The sequence below is a fragment of the Petromyzon marinus genome, chromosome 52 (genome assembly GCF_048934315.1).
Source record: "Petromyzon marinus isolate PM22_M1 ecotype Great Lakes invasive population chromosome 52, UKy_Petmar_22M1.pri1.0, whole genome shotgun sequence".
Classification (NCBI taxonomy): domain Eukaryota; kingdom Metazoa; phylum Chordata; class Hyperoartia; order Petromyzontiformes; family Petromyzontidae; genus Petromyzon; species Petromyzon marinus.
The window spans coordinates 1,656,442-1,679,314 of NC_133718.1; the positions used below are offsets into that span (position 1 = coordinate 1,656,442).

Consider the following 22,873-nt stretch of genomic DNA (forward strand, 5'->3'; position numbering starts at 1 on the left):
GTTCTACCTGGCCACGAAGGAGTATAAGACGGGTGACCCAACGGACCTCGGGGAGTTCTCTCCCTGCACGAAGACAGAAGACTGGGCTGAAGCCTAGCTAGGACCCTGGACCAGCCTCCCAACCCTTCTAAGGGCTAAGGCTCGGCATACCCAATGGTCAGGACCCACCGGGCCAGCGGTGGGTCAGATAGCCTCCCCTAGGTCCTAGCCGGAGGACTAGGATAGCGGTAGACGTGTGAGTCCCGCCAAGTCCGGAGGTTGTACCTCCTTAGGTATCAAGGAGATTAGCGGTAGACGTGTGAGTCCCGCCAGCTCCGGAGGCTGTACCTCCCTAGGGTATCGGGTGAGGGGACCGAATATCCCTCTGTGTGTGTTAAGCGTTGTTTAAGGAAATAATACAATAAACAGAGTGTGCCTCCTAAAGAAGTCTGCTCGTCCTTACAACACTACAGATACACCACGCCCGGCCACCTTTGTCTCCTTAGTAGCGATGTTTACACACCGTACCAGGTACTCATTTGAGGCTGAGTCGACCTAGGGGGAGGCCCAGGACCGGCTCAGATAACCGTCACCGGTGTTGACCTTGAGCGGGAATCTAACTCGGGTGGCTCGGGTTCGTCGCGCAGCGCGCTAACCGCTGCGCCACCGCTCCGCGATGAGATCACACGCACACACACATGGACGAGTGTGTGAGCGCGGACACAGACAGGCGCCTGCCCAAGTTGACACACACACAGACAAAGACCCCCGCCCCCACCCCGTGTCGAGGCCATTTAGTCAGCACCTACAATCTTATTTCACGTGAAATTTATATCCCGAGCCGATGGCTCAAGGCGCCTTGCATCGTTGAAAACGGGTAACAAAAACCTCGACTGGTTTAGATGGCATGGCCATCGCAAAGGAGTTGAGGAATGAGTGACCACAGCAGAGGGCACGTGGAGGTCACGGAAGGGCAACAGGGGAGGGACGGGAAGGAGCGGAGGGGGCGACGGGAGGGGAGAGGAATGGGCGATAGGGAAGAGGTGGTGAGGCTTTGAGAGAGCAACAGAAGGAGGTTAATGAGGGGTACTCGTTTTTTTAGGCTGAGTCGACCTAGGGGAGGCACCGTCATTGGTCGTGAGCGTGACTCGAACTCGGGTCGTGCAGCGCGCGAACCAACTGCGCTGCCGCTTCTCGTGCGGTATACACACGAGACGAAGACCCCCCCCCCCCCCCCCCCCCCGTGTCACCTTAACAGACTCGTGGGGCAAGTGTTGTTAGCGAGCAACTACAGAAGCCACGTGCTGCTGTGTTAATCACTACGACTATGATGTTAGTTTACCCGGGAAAGCCTCACCGAGTCTCAAGGCAGATCTTAAACATGGTAGGACCAATTCCTCGGCCGTGGCTGATCATTGTTTTAACGCTGTGGGCTCACGTGAAATTGATTTTTCCAAGACGAAGGTACTATGCAAACCCACTTGCTATCATCAAAGATTTGTCCATGAAGCCATCCAGATATATGAACACAGACACAACTTCAACCCAGAAGATGGGTACAAATTGAGCAATCATTGGAAGGACGCGATTAACCAGGTAAAGTCTTAACCTGCTGTGATGTTTCCATCCTTCCTGCGATTTTAGCTGACTCTCTGAGTTTCATTATTATGTTGGATGTCTTTGTATTGACGGGCTGGATGTCCTTCTCGCACATTCACCGATGCTGCGGCATACTAAGCTCGTGCATTGACACGCTAATCTCTCACAATACAATAACCACTTCCACAGCGTCAGGCAGACCATCTCTAGCCCCGCCCTCTTACCCTGAGGCTGCACCCATCTCAGGCCTACGTAAGGCCTTGTTTCAGTAGCTCTCTCTCTCTCACCTGAAGACGATTGCCTGTGCTGGGATCGAAACGTCGTGATGTAATATTTTTCTATCTATTTGACTTTACCGAAAGACCCAAAGAGTATGTTTTATTTTGCCAGGTAGGGTCCAGTGAGCGGCTATGTAGCTCTTCATCAGAAGCGACCTGCCTGCCACAAACGATAACTCAACGAAATGGGTTCATCATCATCATCACGTGGAAATTCATATCCGCAGCCATATACTCTAAACGAATGATGTTGATTCTAAACGTGGAGGGAAAAACCGGAGGAGCCGGGGGAAAATCCACGCGACCGCGGGGAAAGAGACGCGCAGACTCCAAATATACAGCAGCAGCAGGCGTCAGGGTTGGGATCAAACCCATGACCTCCTGTGTGCCAGGCGAGGAAGTTAACGTCTCATAGCCACCGGGAGGGCGATGTTCTATTGTGGACCTGCTGAGTTTTCGAAGTGGGTTGCAATGCCGCTACTGCAGCTGCTGCTGCTGCTGCTCGTTACAATCCCAAATGAGGAACTAAAATTTGGAGCGTGACAATGGCCAACTCTGACGCCGCCCCTAACGCCCCTTCCCCACTGCCCCTTCCCCACTGCCCCGCCCCCAGGCCACGTTACCTCCACCTGCCGCACGCAGTCGTCGATGTCTTCGATGCGAGCACGCACCTCGGGCTCCTTGCTCACGAGGTAGGCGATGCTCTTGGAGAGTTTGTCCTGGCGGCGGAATCGTGGCGGGGGGTAGGGGGAGGCGGAGGAGGAGGGGGGTGGACAATGAGACACCAGGACGACGCTTTCAACCCCTACCGCTAAGCCCGTGAACGCACCGCACGAGCCTAATGATTGCTTCGGGGCCGTCCGTGGCGTGCCCAGCTCACCGGTCCCCCCACCCCTCTCCCCTCTGCAGGGACACAAAAGTCGCAGCCCATCTTGGAAAGCCCCCCTCCCCACCCCGCACGCGACTTCAAAGCGGTGAGACCACGGCCGTAGGCTGCACTGCTCCCACCTCCGATGGGCTCGGTGGGCGACGCGCACGGTGGGAAAGAAGATCAGCACACGCACGTACGTACGTACGCACGTACGCACGTACCCACGTACGCACGTACCCACGTACGCACGTACCCACGTACGCACGCGCTGCGTTGGCAGTGGTGCACAATCTACAAACGACGACAATGACGGCGTCGTCAACACATCCGTCAACAACAAGTGTGTGTGCGTGGACTTAAAAGGATGAATATATCATAGGCGACGTTTCGGGCGATGGCCCTTCATCATGTTCGGGGCTCCGCGGTGGCGAGACGTTAACTCCCTCGCCTACTATGCAGGTGTCCGTGGGTCCGATACCAACTCTGACGGCTGCTGTATGTGTGCAGTCTGTCTGTCTCTCTCTCTGTCTCTCTCTCTCTGTCTGTCTCTCTCTCTGTCTCTCTCTCTCTCTGTCTCTCTGTCTCCCTCTCTCTCTGACTGTCTCTCTCTGTCTGTCTCTCTCTCTCTGTCTCTCACTCTGTCTGTCTGTCTCTCTCTCTGTCTGTCTCACTCTCTGTCTCTCTCTCTGTCTGTCTGTCTCTCTCTGTCTGTCTCTCTCTGTCTCTCTCTGTCCAGTGTTCAGAGGCCTGCTCAAGGCGCGGCTCCGGCTGGAGCACGCCATGTACCACACACACGTGTCGGTGATGTGCAGCGCGTCTTCTTCGAACGCTGGGGAGCCGGACAAGCGCCTCTCTGTACCAGCGTGGACGGCACCCCCCACGTGTTCACGTTCTGAAGCACTCGCTCGTCACCGTGGCGTGCGCGATGACCACCACCACCACGTGACTTTTCTTTCGTGTTGGGCGCGGTGCATTCAGCGCCACAGCGCGTGGATTTATAGCGATTGTTTTATTTGTGTTGCTGGTGACTTTGTGTGTTTGTGTTGCTGGTGACTTTGTGTATTTGTGTTGCTGGTGACTTTGTGTATTTGTGTTGCTGGTGACTTTGTGTGTTTCATATCGGAATCGCCTCCGGTGCTGTTGCTGCTGGCGGCAATAAAAGTTGTTTAAAGTCAAAAGTCTCTCTCTGTCTTTCCCTGTGGTCGCGTGGATTTTTCTCCAGGTCCTGCGGTTTTGTGTCCCCTCATTTAAAATTAAGATCACCACGCGCTTAAGGGGACCTGGCTGCTGCTATAAATTTCCAAATGATGATGATGATGACGATAACCAGCCGCTTCGCTAAGCTATCATTTGCGATCGCCAGAGCTAGATCGGTGGGGCCTCATCCGGTAAAATAACTTTAAAAAAAAAGTTTCAGTTCATCATAGCACGTGATCTACGTGCCATGATGAAGGGTCATTGCCCGAAACGTCATCTATTATATATGTATATGTCATTTCAAGGCCGCAGTGTTCTATTGACGAGTGTGTTGAGGTTGTTGTTTGTGTACCACCACAGCCAACGCAGCAGCAGCATCATCGGCAATTCATTCCTTTGGCCATGATGCACAGCGACGGTTTAATGTACGCGCGTAGTAAATCTCGTTTCCATGAGCAGAGTGAAGGACGGTGTTGGGTTTAGCCACGGTATGAACGAACACAAACTAAAAACGGTTTCCTCTTTGACCTGGCAAGGTAACTTAACAGAAGCGACCTGGCCAAATGATAGCTCAACATCTCCTAGCCACCGTGAAGATGATGAGAGAGAGAGAGAAACACAAACTCCAAATACACAGCAGGCGTCAGGGTCGGGATCGAACCCACGACCTCCTGTATACCAGTCGAGGTAGTTAACATCTCCTAGCCACCGTGATGATGATGAGAGAGACACGCAAACTCCAATTATACAGCAGGCGTCAGGGTCGGGATCGAACCCATGACCTCCTGTACACCAGCGAGGTAGTTAACATCTCCTAGCCACCGTGATGATGATGATGATGAGAGAGAGACACACAAACTCCAAATATGCAGCAGCAGGCGTCAGGGTCGGGATCGAACCCACGACCTCCTGTACACCAGGCGAGGTAGTTAACATCTCCTAGCCACCGTGATGATGATGAGAGAGAGAGACGCGCAAACTCCAAATATACAGCAGCAGGGGTCAGGGTCGGGATCGAACCCACGACCTCCTGTATACCAGGCGAGGTAGTTAACATCTCCTAGCCACCGTGATGATGATGAGAGAGAGAGAGACGCGCAAACTCCAAATATACAGCAGCAGGCGTCAGGGTCGGGATCGAACCCACGACCTCCTGTATACCAGGCGAGGTAGTTAACATCTCCTAGCCACCGTGATGATGAGAGAGAGAGACGCGCAAACTCCAAATATACAGCAGCAGGCGTCAGGGTCAGGATCGAATCCACGACCTCCTGTACACCAGGCGAGGTAGTTAACATCTCATAGCCACCGTGGCGCCCTTATAACGTGGAGCGTGTCTCAAGTGTGCCTTAGCCTCCTCCCCTTTACAGGGGAGGAGGCTAAGGGGGAGGGAGCGGTGGCACAGTGGTTAGCCCTGCACTGCCCGACGAATCCCGGCAAAGAACAAATATCCGAACCGGTGCTGGGCCTCCGCTAGGCCGACTCAGCCTTAAAAACGAGCAGCTGACCCGGTGTGCATTTAAGCATCAGCACGTGGGAGACAAAGGCGGCCAGGCGGTGGTGTTGTTCCAACCCACCCCCCCTCGTGTGCCGTACCGGCCTTCACAAGGCACTTGGCGAACAGCACTTGCCCTAACAATCTGTTGAGGCTATACGGGGGATCTTTGTCTTTATTTGTTCTACCACTGTGCCCCCCCCCCCTCGTCCCCTCCTCTGGGGAGTTGTTTGTTGTTCTTTCTTAGTTGCTGTTGTGTTGTTGTGTTGTTTGCTGTTCATTGTTGTGGTTGTTGTTTGCTGTTGTTGTATGTTGTTGTTTATTGTTGTTCGCCCTCTGGCGAGCCTCGCCTTGAGCGTGCGGTAGGCGTTGGTGATGGATGAGATCTTGTGGTTGCCGTGCGCCCCTCCCAGCTTGCACAGGTGGCAGAGGGGCCGGCGACACACCTCGCAGTACACCGTCACCCGCTCCGCCTCGTGCTCGGGACACAGCAGCACCTGTAGCACAAAAGCAGCGCAAGCGGTCACTCGGCCCGTACTCACACCACGGACACAGCAGCACCTGTAGCACAAGCGGTCACTCGGCCCGTACTCTCACCACGGACACAGCAGCACCTGTAGCACAAGCGGTCACTCGGCCCGTACTCACACCACGGACACAGCAGCACCTGTAGCACAAGCGGTCACTCGGCCCGTACTCTCACCACGGACACAGCAGCACCTGTAGCACAAGCGGCACGTGGGGTGTCGGCAACCAACAACAACAAGAGCCGTGGTGGTGAATACTGGACTCCCATGGTGAACTGGACTCTCATGGTAAACTAGACTTCCATGGTAAACTGGACTTTCATGGTGAACTAGACTTTCATGATTAACTGGACTCCCATGGTGAACTCGACTCCCATGATGAACTGGACTCCCATGGTAAACTGGACTTCCATGGTAAACTGGACTCCCACGGTGAACTCGACTCCCATGATGAACTGGACATCCATGGTGAACTAGACTCCCATGATAAACTGGACTTCCATGGTGAACTGGACTCCCATGGTAAACTGGACTCCCATGGTAAACTGGACTTCCATGGTAAACTGGACTTCCATGGTGAACTGGACTCCCATGATAAACTGGACTTCCATGGTGAACTCGACTCCCATGATGAACTGGACTTCCATGGTGAACTGGACTCCCATGGTGAACTGGACTCCCATGGTAAACTGGACTCCCATGGTGAACTGGACTCCCATGATAAACTGGACTTCCATGGTGAACTCGACTCCCATGATGAACTGGACTTCCATGGTGAACTGGACTCTCATGGTAAACTGGACTCCCACGGTGAACCGGCAACCACAATAACAAGCAGACCAATTTCCTGATCGAATATTCAAGATCCGCCGCTGCTGTCCTTCAAGAGCCACCGCACGCGGATCCGGCGCCGTAGGCTGACGACCCCTAACCTATGGGGCACGCGCCTACCATGAGCACGGTTGGCTACTTGCGGCGCGAAAGAAGTTCAACAAACACACGTGCCACAGCGCACAAAGCTCAAATTGGGTGCGCACATAGGACCGATAGCATTCCGCAAGAGTGAAAATTATTCTGATTATCGTAATTATAATCCACTCAGCTTATATTTGTTCGCCAATTAAAGCGCAATTGTAAGATAAAAACTGGAATAACAACACGTGTTTTGCATATATGTTAAGTTTACACTTAATTGGCGTATTAAATCCTTGGACACACATTGCCAACATTGGAATAATTATGGAGTTTGGATCGTAAATTTGCAGTTAGGAATGATATTTTATTTGCATGTTTCGCCACAAGTGTTGTGTTTGGTTAATGCAGACTTTATGCCTTGCAAAAGGTTTATTTTTGGTGTTTGAACACCTTTAAAGTTAAAGCCAATTTTTATATAAATTATAATTAATATCATGTTATTTCCAAATCTTAGTTTCAGAGATCGACCAACTCATCCCATATCATCCCAAATCCCAGATTTATGATCACCCATCTCTTCCAATCTCATCCAAAATCCCAGATTTATGAGTTACCCATCTTTTCCCATCTCATCCCAAATCCCAGATTTATGAATCACCCCTCTCAACCCATCTCATCCCAAATCCCAGATTTATAAATCACCCGAATCATCCCAAATCCTAGAGATAGAATCACCCATTTGATCACAAATAAAGAAAATAAATAAATCTAGAACTCCACCCCCTCATCTTTCATCAAATACCATAATTTGCAATGTCATCTCAATTGGTCAGATTTAGCAACGCAGTCCTTCAAGAAAATAAAATGAAATCTATCACAAAACCGCGCGCTCAGAGGGGCCCAGTGCATCAAGACCAGTGCACTAAGTGGGCGAATAGATCAGGGTACTGTGGTGAATGGGGGCGGGGGGGGGCACGAGAAGGTGAAACGGAATTAATTGATTTGCCGCTGGTCCCCTCGTTTGTGCTGACCGAGGCCACTCCACGCTGCATTCCCATCCCGCTCTGCGTCGTCTCCCCTCCTTGGCTGCCGGCCCCAGGAACGCGCCGTGCCGTGAAGTTCATTTAGCGCCACCGTCATCACCGTCGCAACCACCACCGCCAGCACCGTCATGATCATCACCGCTACCACCAACACTGCCAGCACCATCATCATCACCACCACCACCGCTGCCAGCACCACCAGCGCCATTGTCATCACAATCAAAACCACCACCAGCACCACCACCAGCACCACCACCATCACCACTGCCAGGCCTGGCCTTGAATGTGTCGGTGAGGAGGAGGCCTCAGAGGCGGCTCGCTACGCCCAGCCAGGAGTCTCCAAACGGTGAGCGCGGTGCGATGTGACGCCTTTACCCCATTCACGTGTCAGGAAGCTTGATTATAATAATAATAATGCATTAATATAATTCTTTTTTTTTAAAGCGCACCTGTTCATCTGCCCTCCTGACCGTCTGCCCACCTGGCCGTCTGCCCACCTGACCGTCTGCCCTCCTGACCGTCTGCCCTCCTGACCGTCTGCCCACCTGACCGTCTGCCCTCCTGACCGTCTGCCCTCCTGACCGTCTGCCCACCTGACCGTCTGCCCTCCTGACCGTCTGCCCTCCTGACCGTCCGCCCACCTACCCACATGCCCGCCCACCCGCTCACCTTGGGCCTGAAGCTGGTGGTGGGCGCCACGAACTCGTGCTGCGCCCGCGGCGTTCCCCACGGGTGGTGCAGCTTGAAGCACGCCTTGCAGAAGCTGCTCTTGCAGTCGAGGCAGCTCTTGGTGGCGGCGCGCGACGGCGCTGCCGGGCGGCACGCCTGGCACGGGATGGTGCCCCCCCGCGCCAGCCGGTGGCGCTCCACGACCCCCTCGAGGGCGAAGTTGCGGAAGAGCGACGCGAGGCCGCGCTCGCCCAGCTCCACGTCGCGCTGGCACACGGGGCACGGGAAGGCGGACGGGCGCGGGCTCGACGGGGTGCGGCGGTGGCCGGGGTACGTCGCGTAGCCTGGACGGTGGGGGGGGGTTGGTGGGGGGGGTTGGTGGGGGGGGTTGGTGGGGGGGGGTTGGTGGGGGGAGGGTTGGTGGGGGGAGATTGTTGAGACGAAAGGTTATGGAACTCAGCTGTGAGGGGTCACCGTGGGTGTCCCCGCGTCTTGCGGCCGTGTCCCGGTGTGTCTGTGTGCCCACGTGTGCGTCCGCGTGTGTACTCGCGCGCGCGTGTGTGTGTGTACTCGTGTGTGTGTACTCGTGTGTGTGTGTGTGTACTCTTGTGTGTGTGTGTACTCGTGTGTGTGTGTACTCGTGTGTGTGTGTAATCGTGTGTACTCGTGTGTGTGTACTCTTGTGTGTGTGTGTGTACTCGTGTGTGTGTGTGTACTCGTGTGTGTGTGTACTCGTGTGTGTGTGTGCTCGTGTGTGCGTGTACTCGTGTGTGTGTGTACTCGTGTGTGTGTGTGTGTACTCGTTTGTGTGTACTCGTGTGTGTGTGTGTACTCGTGTGTGTACTCGTGTGTGTGTACTCGTGTGTGTGTGTACTCGTGTGTGTGTGTGCACTCGTGTGTGTGTGTGTGCTCGTGTGTGTCCTAGGGGGAGCGGTGGTGCAGCGGTTAGCAGCGCTGCGCTACGAGCCTGGCGACCGAGTTCGATTGGGTGGATCAGCCGGCGCTCTTTGGACGGGCCACGCGCACGCCGGCTGCTGTAAACGCACTCAGCCGCAGCATTGACCGGGCCGGCCGCTCGAGTGGAAACCTCGAAGCCTCGTCACATCGTCACATCGTCACAACCCCCCCCCCATCCGCCGGAGAGTTCTCACTGAATTGACGTGGGCACACGTATTGTATTGACTTTGTTGACGATCGTTACGCGTCGCCACGCTCGTAGCGGCGGCAACGTCAGGGCGGAGGTGGACAGACGTCGAGTGCGCGCTGAGAGCTGAGCGAGAGATGTCGGCAAGGGATACCTGACTTCCAGAAGGAGCGCTCCCTCGTCAGACGCACTGAGAAAGACAAGAGAGCAGTGAGTTGACGTTAGCAGCAACAGCAGGGTCTCGGTGGGACATTGAAGCTAAAGCTAATAACCTAAAATGTTTTTATTTCACCAGGTAAGGTGAGCTGCTATGTGAGCTGTTTTTTTTTCTTCCAGACGCGACCTGGCGATGACAAACGATAGCTCAACGAAGTGGCTCATCATCATTGCGTGGAAATATACAGCAGCCAAAATACTCTAAACGCGCGATGTTTATTCTAAATGTGGAGAGACAAATTAGGAGGACCCGGAGAAAAATCCGCGCGACCACGTGGAGAGAGAGAGAGAGACACCGCAAACTCCAAATATACAGCAGCAGGCGTCAGGTTTGGGAACGAAACCTACGACCTCCTGTATACCAGGCGAGGCAGTTAACACCTCGCCACCGTGATGATGATGATGATGAGAGAGAGACACCGCAAACTCCAAATATACAGCAGCAGGCGTCAGGGTCGGGAACGAAACCCACGACCTCCTGTACACCAGGCGAGGTAGTTAACACCTCGCCACCGTGATGATGATGATGATGAGAGAGACACGCAAACTCCAAATATACAGCAGCAGCAGCAGGCGTCAGGGTTGGGAACGAAACCCACGACCTCCTGTACACCAGCCGAGGTAGTTAACATCTCCTAGCCACCGCGACGCCTGAGGTCAAACCTGATGCAGAGCCATTACCACGACAGAAGTTTGTGGTACATTAAACGACGCGCTTTGCCGAAGGGCCGTCGTCCGTAACGTTGCCTCCTGCAAAGCCATTTCTTCATCTCTTCCTAAACACCGGCCCTTCTTCGTAGCGGACAAGATTACCTGTTGAATTTTACCCGCCACATTTTAAGGGCCGTTGCAATTATCGTGGAGAAAGGCGATGCGACTCTTTTTCTATTTGGTGCTTGCGAACCACTGCCAACGCAGCGTCACGCATTTTCATCATCAACATCATCACCACGATCATCACGATCCATGGACACATAGCCAGCAGTAGGTGGTGTCCATTGTACATTTTTGCCATTCGTTGTTTCTGCTTTCATCTCTCTGTCCTTGTGGTGCCAATATGCTCAAAGTAGTGACCACATCTTACTGGCACCCGATGTCTTACGTCGTCGTCATCGTCAAGCCCATCCTCCGTTAGGTCTTCCTCTCTGTCCGGTTCCTTCCATTTGTCCGAACAACAACTTTTAACTATTCCTGTTGTTGTCCAACCTACTTAACACGTGTCCAAATAGTGGTGGTTTCCTTCTCACCACTGCATGCATCCTCAGGTTATCTTCTACGTGCAATCATGTTTTCTTACTCCTACGTAGCACATATATTTTTTTTATTTTACATTTATATATATTTGTATTTATTCTCGAGTGATGGCGGATCGCTTCATCCCTGACGCTTCTCCACCGCCAACCCCCCTACCTCCCCCAAATTGTTTTTGTCGTTGCAAGAAGTGGCAGCAGCATCAGAAGGGGCAGCAGCGGTGAACACTGCACATCGCTCCATAAGAGAGATTTTTTTTTGGTTAGATCGCTTAAAAATAAATGTGCAAATATTAATGTCGTTAAACACGTCAACACCACCCGATACAGCCAATTGGCGAGGTTTGTCGCGTAAACAAAACAATGGCAATTAAATCCAGCAGTTCTCCTGCTGTATCTGTTCCACCTGATGACGGCGCGCTTGTGTTGCGATCGAAACGTCGTGATTTAATTTAATTTATTTCATACCTACATGACTTTACAGAAAGAACCAAAGAGTGATGGCAATTCGTTACCAGTACAGCACACCGGTGTGTTGGAGAGTTAAACCCATGACAACATTTACAATTCGACTACGACGTTACACCAGTAATTACAAGCATCATCAGATGACAGCCAGTAATTACAACAAACATCATCAGGTAACCGCCAGTAATTATCACTAGCATCATCAGGTGACAGCAAGTAATTAAAACTAGCATAATCAGGCGACAGCCAGCAATTACAACTAGCATGATCAGGCGACAGCAAGTAATTAAAACTAGCATCATCAGGTGACAGCCAGTAATTACAACCAGCATCATCAGGTGACAGCCAGTAATTACAACTAGCATCATCAGGTGACAGCCAGTAATTACAACTGGCATCATCAGATGACAGCCAGTAATTACAACCAGCATCATCAGGTGACAGCCAGTAATTACAACTAGCATCATCAGGTTACAGCCAGTAATTACAACTGGCATCATCAGATGACAGCCAGTAATTACAACTAGCATGATCAGGCGACAGCAAGTAATTACAACTCGCATCATCAGGTGACAGCCAGTAATTACAACCAGCATCATCAGGTGACAGCCAGTAATTACAACTAGCATTATCAGGTGACAGCCAGTAATTACAACCAGCATCATCAGGTTACAGCCAGTAATTACAACCAGCATCATCAGGTGACAGCCAGTAAATACAACCAGCATCATCAGGTGATAGCCAGTAATTACAACTAGCATTATCAGGTGACAGCCAGTAATTACAACTAGCATTATCAGGTGACAGCCAGTAATTACAACCAGCATCATCAGGTTACAGCCAGTAATTACAACCAGCATCATCAGGTGACAGCCAGTAAATACAACCAGCATCATCAGGTGACAGCCAGTAATTACAACTAGCATCATCAGGTGACAGCCAGTAAATACAACCAGCATCATCAGGTGACAGCCAGTAATTACAACTAGCATCATTGGGTGACAGCCAGTAATTACAACCAGCATCATCAGATGACATCCAGTAAATACAACCAGCATCATCAGGTGACAGCCAGTAAATACAACCAGCATCATCAAGTGACAGCCAGTAATTACAACTCGCATCATCAGGTGACAGCCAGTAAATACAACTAGTATCATCAGGTGACAGCCAGTAATTACAACCAGCATCATTGGGTGACAGCCAGTAATTACAACCAGCATCATCAGGTGACAGCCAGTAATTACAACCAGCATCACCAGGTGACAGCCAGTAATTACAACTGGCATCATCAGGTGACAGCCAGTAATTACAACTAGCATCATCAGGTTACAGCCAGTAATTACAACTAGCATCATCAGGTGACAGCCAGTAATTACAACCAGCATCATCAGGCGACAGGCAGAGTTTGTGGAGAAATCCTCCTCCTGTATCGTCCGTGAAAGCCTTCGCCGACTGACAGGTGACGACACCGCTCAGCGTCACGACGGGGTTTGCGAAGCAATCCCCGTACCGCCAGAGCGATCTCTCTCGCTGTGTCGCCGAGGAGGCCGCTCCGGCGGGCCCTCAAGAGGCCGAAGCGTCGCAATATTTAGTGGGGGGTGGAGTTGGGGCGGAAGGGCGCGGGGGGGTGGGTGGACGGCTACTCGCCCCACTCGCCCGCCCGCGTCTCTCCCACCCGTCTCCCGCCACCGCCCCGGTGCCCGCTCCGCCCCCGTCACTTCGCGTCTCCGTCAGTCTGTGGAGGCCGCCGCCGCGACTTGTCACATGGGTTATGGTTGTCCTCGTATCATCCGTGGGAGTCGTTGCTTCCATTTCGTAGGCGCCTGTCAAGATCAGTGCGGTGGCTGCTGTCGCCGTTGTCATTGTCGTCGTGCTGGATGGTGGTTGCTGTTGTTGCTGCCGGTGATTTGTTATGTTTTGAATCTCTACTCTCCGGGATTATTTTAACGGTATAATTTTACTTTTGATTACATGTTATATTTTTGTTGTTTTCATTTTAACGTCACACACGGCTTTGTGCTGAGTTTTTTCTTTTTTTGTTGCCAATAGGGATGATGCGTAGCCGCGGCAGCAGCGGCATCGGTCCCCCAAGTCAGGCTTTCCCGGCTAAACGAGCGAAAGTAACGACCGTAGTGATATTCCGGTGAAGAATGACTTTCGTGAACAACATCTTTTGGTGGCAGCTTCATGAATCACTTCATCCTGGTGCGACTACCGCTACCGAGGGCCCGCTGCGTCACCTCGTGTATAGCCGGCGGCGGTCCACCGAACTTCACGCCACCCCCCTTTCTCGGTCACAGCCGGGGCCTCGCTCGACGCCGCAAATACGAATTGAAGGCGAGAGATGGAGGCGAGAGTTCCGCGGTGCGGCAGACGTCACGAAACGTAGCGTCTCTCGCGGCGACCCTCGACCGTCGAACCTCAACCCGCTTTCACCGCCCCACGCCGCCAAAGATCGGCCATCAACCGAATCGGGGCCGGGCCACGTGGCCGGCGCGGCAACCCGATGCCACGAATGGCGCCTTCAAAGAACCATCAAGCAGCACATCGTAAACGCTCCGCCGCCGCCGCCGCTCCTTTGAAAAAGGAACGGACGATGGTCCACGCTGCTTTTGAACAGACAATTGAGCGGATAACGACATCTAAAATTACATCTTGAATCTGCTGGCTATGAATCCATGCGAAAGAAGAAGTGGTGTGGTGGTGACGGTGCCGGCAGACGCCGCTCTCTCACGTGGCTTGCCTACGTAGAGAATCGTATCACAACCTCACCTGGTGTAGGCCGATCAGTTCCAAAGACAATGCAAACATTGACAACGTTTAAATTTTGATTTAAAGCTTTCGTGACTGCAGTCATTCATATTCTTAGCTCTTTCGGTAAAGTCACGTTGAAGGGAAACAACAAAATAATAAAATTGTTTTATATATTTTATTATTTTATTGTTTTCCTTCAACGTGACTTTACCGAAAGAGCTAAGAATATTGTCAACGTTTGTTTGCATGTCCACCGGAAGTGCTGAGTGTGGTTCACGCAGACTCGATTCCCTGCAAGAGGTTTCTATTTGCGTTTTTGAACATCTTAACGCCTCTAATTCTTTCATATAGTCTTGAGTGTGTATAATATTCTGACCCCGTGGCCCCCTACTTGACATCTGTGGGTAAAAAAGAGCTTCATAGGTCATCGGATTCCTCCATTATAAATAAAAAAATATCGATTGTGAACCAAGCGTGAAAACTACCATGAACATCTTTTCAGAATTGTAGTTAAGAAACAAACATCATCACACGTACGGTAGATAATCGATTATCAGGCCACTTCGTGGGGGGAAGGGGGTGTCCAGATTTTTTAAAACACCAGATAATCACTCATCATCATTATTTGAAATAGCTTATCTTTGCACATTCCTGAATACCATTATGTTTTCAAGGTGTTGTGTGTATGCTTTTTTCAGTGTTTTACATTTTTGTTGACTATGTGAAATCACACATGTCAACCCCGTATTCTTTTACAAGGGAATTGAGTTGTCAGATCCATGCGGTGTACAGCCGTTTCAATACGAGCAACACAAAATGTGTCTACTGTATGTAGTAGTGTAGTTTATAGTGGAGTGTATAGTGTAGTGTATAGTGTAGTGTATAGTAGTGTATAGTGTAGTGTATAGTGTAGTGTATAGTGTAGTGTATAGTAGTGTATAGTGTAGTGTATAGTAGTATATAGTGTAGTCTATAGGATGAACGTTGAGATTTATAAGGGCACGGGGTGACCGATAAAGTCTGAATTGGTCTGTAATTAGGTAGGGCACTGATACCGGCTTGACAGGTATGTATTTACTGTACCGAACTTACCACTATGATCTCGAAGACTCTGCATGGGGTGATGCATGTAGAACGACTACGCTCCTGTTTCAACAACCGAGTGTTTGATGATCGCCGGACTGATGCAGCCTTTAGACCGGCGCTCCGTTTGTTTTGCTGTCGTTATTTGTCATAAATAATGTATATACGTGTGAGGACTTTCATCAAGTGTTGTGAGTAGTGTATAAGGTACTCTATATAAAATCTGACACTGAAATCATGCACAGCGACGTATTGCTTTGCCACTCACACGGTGCTGGTTTCGCCTGAATGGCCGAATAATGCTGGAAGCCGGATAATCGAAGATCAACTTTACTATCAACAATAATTGAGATTTTGATTTAAAGCTTTCGTGACTGCAGTAATTCATATTCTTAGTTTTTTCGGTAAAGTCACGTTGAAGAGAAACAATAAAATAATAAAATATATATAAAACAATAAAAAAATTCTCACGACGCTTCGACCATAACTCAAACGGTCATCTTCAGGTGTGTTGGTTTGCATAAATTTATTTTTAATATATTTATATATATTTTATTATTTTGTTGTTTCTCTTCAACGTGACTTTACCGAAAAAACTAAGAATACAATAATTGAGATGTATATTGTTTAAACTGTGCGTAATAGGCAGTATGTATAAGTGGGACATTTTTCAGGCAGTGCCAACAGCCGTAGCAGACGATTGGCAGAATCGTCATCTGTGGTATATGAAGGTGAACCACGTGGGTTTCTTTTGTTTGTTTTGACAATGTTGCTGCTGCGTTGGCAGCGGTGTCCAAACACACTGAGCAAAAACTCAAAACATTCACCAATGACACAGTGGTCTTAAAGGACAATGCAAAGACAAATATCTTCCCGTATAGCCTCAACAGACTGTTGTGGCAAGTGCTGTTAGCGAGGAGTAACCTATGAAGACCGGCCCGGCCGCCTTTGTTTCCCCAGTGGCGATGATTTTACACACCCCACCAAGGTACTCATTTGAGGCTGAGTCGACCTAGGGGAGGAAGCCCAGGACCAGTTCAGATAAATCGCCACCGGTGTTGGTGGTGGACGTGAGCGGGAATCGAACTCGGGTCGCCGGGTTCGCAGCGCAGCGCGCTAACCACAAGCATCACCGCTCTCCCCCCCCGCCCCCACACGCTAACACACACAAAGTACAATACCCGACGTTTCGGGCAATTTCCCTTCTTTATCGCACTTTAAAAAAAATGTGCCGGGCCCCGCTCGCGGGGTAAACGAACGATGAACGGCCGCGGGTGGAGGCGCTCGCTCGGTGTTTCTGGGGCCCCCACTGACCGGGCCGCTGGGCCCTGCTGGGCTCTCCGTGGTCCCCATGCGGCAGGGGCCCAGCCAGGCCGACGGGAGACGCCGCCGAGCCGGGGCTGCACGGCGAGGGCCCTGGCGCGGGCGACTTGGGGCCCCGGGGGCTGTGGATGGGCGTGAGGCCCGGGGAGGAGTGCTGCGATCCGTGCTGCTCTTCCTGGGCCAGCGCCTGCACAAGGGGCAGGGGGTGGGTGGGGGGGTCATCAGAGGGCTGCCACGGTGGCTAGGAGATGGCAGCTGCCTCGCCTGGTATGCAGCAGGGCATGGGTTCGATCCCTGGACCCTGACGCCTTGCTGCTGTATATTTGGAGTTTGTGTGTGTGTCTCTCTCTCTCCCTGTGGTCGCGTGGATTTTTCTCCGGGTCCTCCAGTTTTAGCCTCCATGTTTAGAATTCTAGTTAGATTCAGATGCTCTCTATTTAGAGACTCAGATATTCTCTATTCAGAGACTCAGAGATTCTCTATTCAGAGACTCAGAGATTCTCTATTCAGAGACTCAGAGATTCTCTATGCAGAGACTCAGAGATTCTCTATTCAAAGACTCAGAGATTAACTATTCAGAGACTCAGAGATTCTCTATTTAGAGACTCAGAGATTCTCTATTCAGAGACTCAGAGATTCTCTATTCAGAGACTCAGAGATGAACTATTTAGAGACTCAGAGATTCTCTATTCAGAGACTCAGAGATTCTCTATTCAGAGACTCAGAGATTAACTATTCAGAGACTCAGAGATTCTCTATTCAGAGACTCAGAGATTAACTATTCAGAGACTCAGAGATTCTCTATTCAGAGACTCAGAGATTCTCTATGCAGAGACTCAGAGATTCTCTATTCAAAGACTCAGAGATTAACTATTCAGAGACTCAGAGATTCTCTATTCAGAGACTCAGAGATTCTCTATTCAGAGACTCAGAGATTCTCTATTCAGAGACTCAGAGATTAACTATTCAGAGACTCAGATATTCTCTATTCAGAGACTCAGAGATTAACTATTCAGAGACTCAGAGATTCTCTATTCAGAGACTCAGAGATTCTCTATTCAGAGACTCAAAGATTAACTATTCAGAGACTCAGATATTTTCTATTCAGAGACTCAAAGATTAACTATTCAGAGACTCAGAGATTAACTATTCAGAGACTCAGAGATTATCTATTCAGAGACTCAAAGATTAACTATTCAGAGACTCAGAGATTCTCTATTTAGAGACTCGGAGATTAACTATTCAGAGACAGAGGCACCGCCACAAAAACTCATAAACCCAGAAAGAGACTCTCCATTCAGAAACTCCGAGAGACACGGAGACACTTTCCACTTAGAGACTCAGATACCTCCCCAGAGACTCAGCAAGACCCAGAGAGACACAGACAGATTCAGAGAGACTCAACGAGACTCGCAGAGCCTCGGCGAAACCTCGAGAGACTCAGTGAGACTCGGAGACTCGACGAGACACTGGCAGACTCAAGAGATTCAGCGAGACTCGGCGAAACACGGTGAGACACAGTGAGAGAGAGGGAGACTCACAGACCTCACCCCTTGCACACCGTCACCCTGCCTGTGTGTGAGCTCCACTCTTCTAGACACGGCACCCCCCCACCCCCCCAATCTCCCCGTTCGCTCTCCCACCTGGAACGGAGCCCCCCCTGGGCTGGATCCGCGTCCCAGCAGCAGCAGCGCGTCCTTGATGCAGGCGCGGCAGGCGCTGTGGTGGCACGGCAGGAGGAGCGGCGTCGCGAACAGCTCCTTGCACATGGGGCACGTGAGCTCCCGCTCGATCGCCTTCAGAGGGACCTGCTGAAGAAGGGCGACAATGAGAAAGTCGCGGTGGCTGGGAGATGTTAACTACCTCGCCTGGTATACAGGAGGTCGTGAGTTCAAACACAACCCTGACGCCTGCTGTATATTTGGAGTTTGTATTTCTCTCTCTCTCATCATCACCATCACGGTGGCTAGGAGATGTTAACTACCTCGCCTGGTCTACAGGAGGTCGTGGGTTCGATCACGACCCTGACGCCTGCTGCTGTATATTTGGAGTTTGCAGTGTCTCTCTCCCCGTGGTCGCGTGGATTTTTCTCCGGGTCCTCCGGTTTTTCCCTCCACATTCAGAATCAACATCACGCTTTAAAGAGTATGTGACTGCTGCTAGACAAATCCACGTGATGATGATGATGATAAGCCACTTCGATGAGCTATCGTTTGTGGCCAGGTCGCTTCTGAAAAACAGCTGTATAGCTCAGTGGACCTTACCTGGTAAAAAAAAAAAGTTAATAGTGAAACAAAAATAACAACCTGCTGATGAATGATGACCACGCCGCCCCCATCGAAGCGACGCTTGCCTCGCGTTTTTACAGCGCCAATGAAGCCAATGGGTGGAAATTCCACGTTCACATTTTGATTGCAGAACGAAGGCATCTCGTCTAAGGTCGCACTCATGACACACAAAGATCTCGCCACAAACGAGCCACCACAACACCCTCGCTGATCTCGTGAAGGAGCATGAAACCCATCATCACGCCAACTCCGCTAACCCTCGCAAGCAGTGGCGGCGGCTTTTGGCTGCCCATCGAACATAGACGGTCCCAGCATCTGCGGCCGTCTGGAACGTTCTTCCTTCCGATATTAGGAATCCACTGGGAGCTGCGCACTTTGAAGTACATCTAGAATGACAAACTCAATTCTTCAGAACTGCTCTTTCTCTCCTTAGTTCGTTGTCCTTCGGCCGCGCACCTCCGATGAGCGTGGTCGGCGACGTACGGTGCGAAAGAAGTTAAACGGTGCACTTAAACGTACGGTACACAAATACTCATGGTGGCGGGTCGAGGGGTGGGGAGGGGGGGGGAGCCTTACGACAGCCAATTCATGGTTGGCTCGCACGTAAAAGTGGTTACTCAAATTTATCGACCCCCCCCCCCCCCCGACCCCGGCTTTCGGGATGATGGGTTGAGAGTCAACCCCGAGGCGGGATCTGAATTCGCAGCCTTTCGGCCGTCACCGCCGCTGAGCGCCGCTGTGGCCGAATACCCCGACCCCCTGACGGGGCGTTCGTTCGTGAGCCAGGGACGCGCAGATCGATGTACCTCGTGTCCACCTCTCCTGTCGCTTCAGTGCGAACAGAGGGAGAGGGGGGAGAGAGAGAGAGAGGAGAGGCAGTCGAGGGGACACGGTGGATCGATTAAAAAATACAAAAATAAACAATTTAAATCGGGCGCCTCGCTCGATGAGATCGCGACTACCGTCCAAGTGTCCGAGTCGGCAAGCCTCGGCACCATCTGGGGACATGGGCGAACAACTCCCCATTCCTACATCACGGGGAGATTCTTTTTCGAATGTATCAAAGTATATTAAAAAATAAAAATCCTAGGTTTTACCCTTTTCTGGCGTTAAGATGTTCAAACACCGAATAGACACATTTTTTTTGCAAGTAATCAAGTACCGTATTACCCACACACAGTACTTGTGCTGAACATGCAAGTAAACATGGCTCTGATAATATTTGCGTTGTACGTGAAACTGATTGGCCTACGTCGGAGACAGCCTTCACTCTCCCCGGCCACAGACCTACATTGCAAAATCAAACTCCGTGGAGACCCAAGCCTCCTTTCTCAACAACAACAGACGACAGAGACGTTGAAGCACCCACGTGGGTTGTATTCCAGCCCCCCCCCCCCGACCCCAAGCCATCGGCTGGTTAAAAGATCGGACATTGAGTTGAATCCAATTTGCATTGAAAGTCATGGCTGGGTTTTTTATTTATTTTACCAGCCCTGCGTCGCCCCTCCCAATACGAAAAGCTTTGTCTTGAAGCCGGAGCCACCCTCTCCTCGCCCTCCCTGTCTCCTCTCCGTCTCCCTCTTCACCCAATTATGACACGTGTCCCCCACCCACCAACCCAGCCCACTCCACCAACCCAATCCAACCCACTAAACCTACCACCCCACCCATCCACCCACCAACCCAACAACCTACCCACCCACCAACCCAACCCACTCCAACAACCCAAGCCACCAACCCAATCCAACCCACCAAACCTACGACCCCATCCATCCACCCACCAACCCAACCCACTCCATCTAACCAAACCAACCCACCAACCCAACCCACCAAACCAATCCAACCCACCATACCTACCACCCCACCCATCCAACCACCAACCCAACCACCTACCAACCCATCCCACCGACCAATCCAAGCCTCCAACCCCCACCCAATTGACTCCCATCCCTTCTCCTTAACCCAAATCCACGCCACTCCCAAAGCCTCGCTTCTAATCCGGATTAACCACTGAGCCATCGATCAATGAACCCAGTGTATGGGTTTAAACACCCGACCACCACCCCACCCCTACCCCATAAACATCACACCATGCATTTATTATGCTGTTCTGAAAACCTGATTTTGTTTGCTGATCTCTCTGCCATGAAGAAGGGTCATTCCCTAAACGTTACCTATTGTATATTTGATTATCTCTGTAGGGCCAGTGATATTGGATGAATGGGTTGAATTGTTGTTGTTGTTGTTGTTGTGTGTGCATCACTGCCAATGCAGTTTGATGAATGCAATGATGGGACAATGATGAGACAGTGATGGGACAATGATGAGACATTAATGGGACATTGATGAGACAATAATGGGACATTGATGAGACATTAATGGGACAATGATGAGACATTAATGGGACATTGATGAGACAATAATGGGACAATGATGAGACATTAATGGGACAATGATGAGACATTAATGGGACATTGATGAGACATTAATGGGACAATTATGAGATATTAATGGGACAATGATGAGACATTAATGGGACATTGATGAGACATTAATGGGACAATGATGAGACATTAATGGGACAATGATGAGACATTAATGGGACAATGATGAGACAGTAATGGGACAATGATGAGACATTAATGGGACAATGATGAGACATTAATGGGACAATGATGAGACATTAATGGGACAATGATGAGACATTAATGGGACAATGATGAAACATTAATGGGACAATGATGAGACATTAATGGGACAATGATGAGACATTAATGCGACAATTCTGAGATGTGAATGGGACAATAATGAGATATTCATGGGACATTGATGAGACATTAATGGGACAATGATGAGATATTAATGGGACATTGATGAGACATTAATGGGACAATGATGAGACATTAATGGGACAATAATGAGACATTAATGGGACAATTATGAGATATTAATGGGACAATGATGAGACATTAATGGGACATTGATGAGACATTAATGGGACAATGATGAGACATTAATGGGACAATGATGAGACATTAATGGGACAATGATGAGACAGTAATGGGACAATGATGAGACATTAATGGGACAATGATGAGACATTAATGGGACAATGATGAGACATTAATGGGACAATGATGAGATATTAATGGGACATTGATGAGACATTAATGGGACAATGATGAGACATTAATGGGACAATAATGAGACATTAATGGGACAATGATGAGACATTAATGGGATAATGATGAGACATTAATGGGACATTGATGAGACATTAATGGGACAATGATGAGACATTAATGGGACATTGATGAGACATTAATGGGACAATGATGAGACATTAATGGGACAATGATGAGATATTAATGGGACAATGATGCGACATTAATGGGACAATGATGATACATTAATGGGACAATGATGATACATTAATGGGACATTGATGAGACATTAATGGGACAATGATGAGACATTAATGGGACAATGATGAGACATTAATGGGACAATGATGAGACATTAATGGGACAATGATGAGATATTAATGGGACAATGATGAGACATTAATGGGACAATGATGATACATTAATGGGACAATGATGAGACATTAATGGGACAATGATGAGACATTAATGGGACAATGATGGGACAATTATGAGACATTGATGATACATTAATGGGACAATGATGAGACATTAATGGGACAATGATGTGACATTAATGGGACAATGATGAGACATTAATGGGACATTGATGAGACATTAATGGGAC

General features: G+C 50.2%; 1 protein-coding gene across 1 annotated transcript in view; it reads right to left on the reverse strand.

The window, feature by feature from the left end:
- Positions 1 to 19,243, reverse strand: part of TRIM46 (tripartite motif containing 46) — a 36,619-nt gene extending 17,376 nt beyond the window's left edge. The window contains exons 1-7 of the mRNA XM_032973761.2: positions 19,121 to 19,243; positions 18,458 to 18,622; positions 16,806 to 17,001; positions 9,872 to 9,907; positions 8,574 to 8,917; positions 5,770 to 5,916; positions 2,480 to 2,575 (exon numbers count right to left, since the gene is read on the reverse strand). Coding sequence (XP_032829652.1) covers positions 2,480 to 2,575; positions 5,770 to 5,916; positions 8,574 to 8,917; positions 9,872 to 9,907; positions 16,806 to 17,001; positions 18,458 to 18,622; positions 19,121 to 19,243 — 1,107 coding nt within the window. The remainder of the gene's footprint in view (positions 1 to 2,479; positions 2,576 to 5,769; positions 5,917 to 8,573; positions 8,918 to 9,871; positions 9,908 to 16,805; positions 17,002 to 18,457; positions 18,623 to 19,120) is intronic.
- Between the last annotated feature and the right edge of the window lie 3,630 nt (positions 19,244 to 22,873).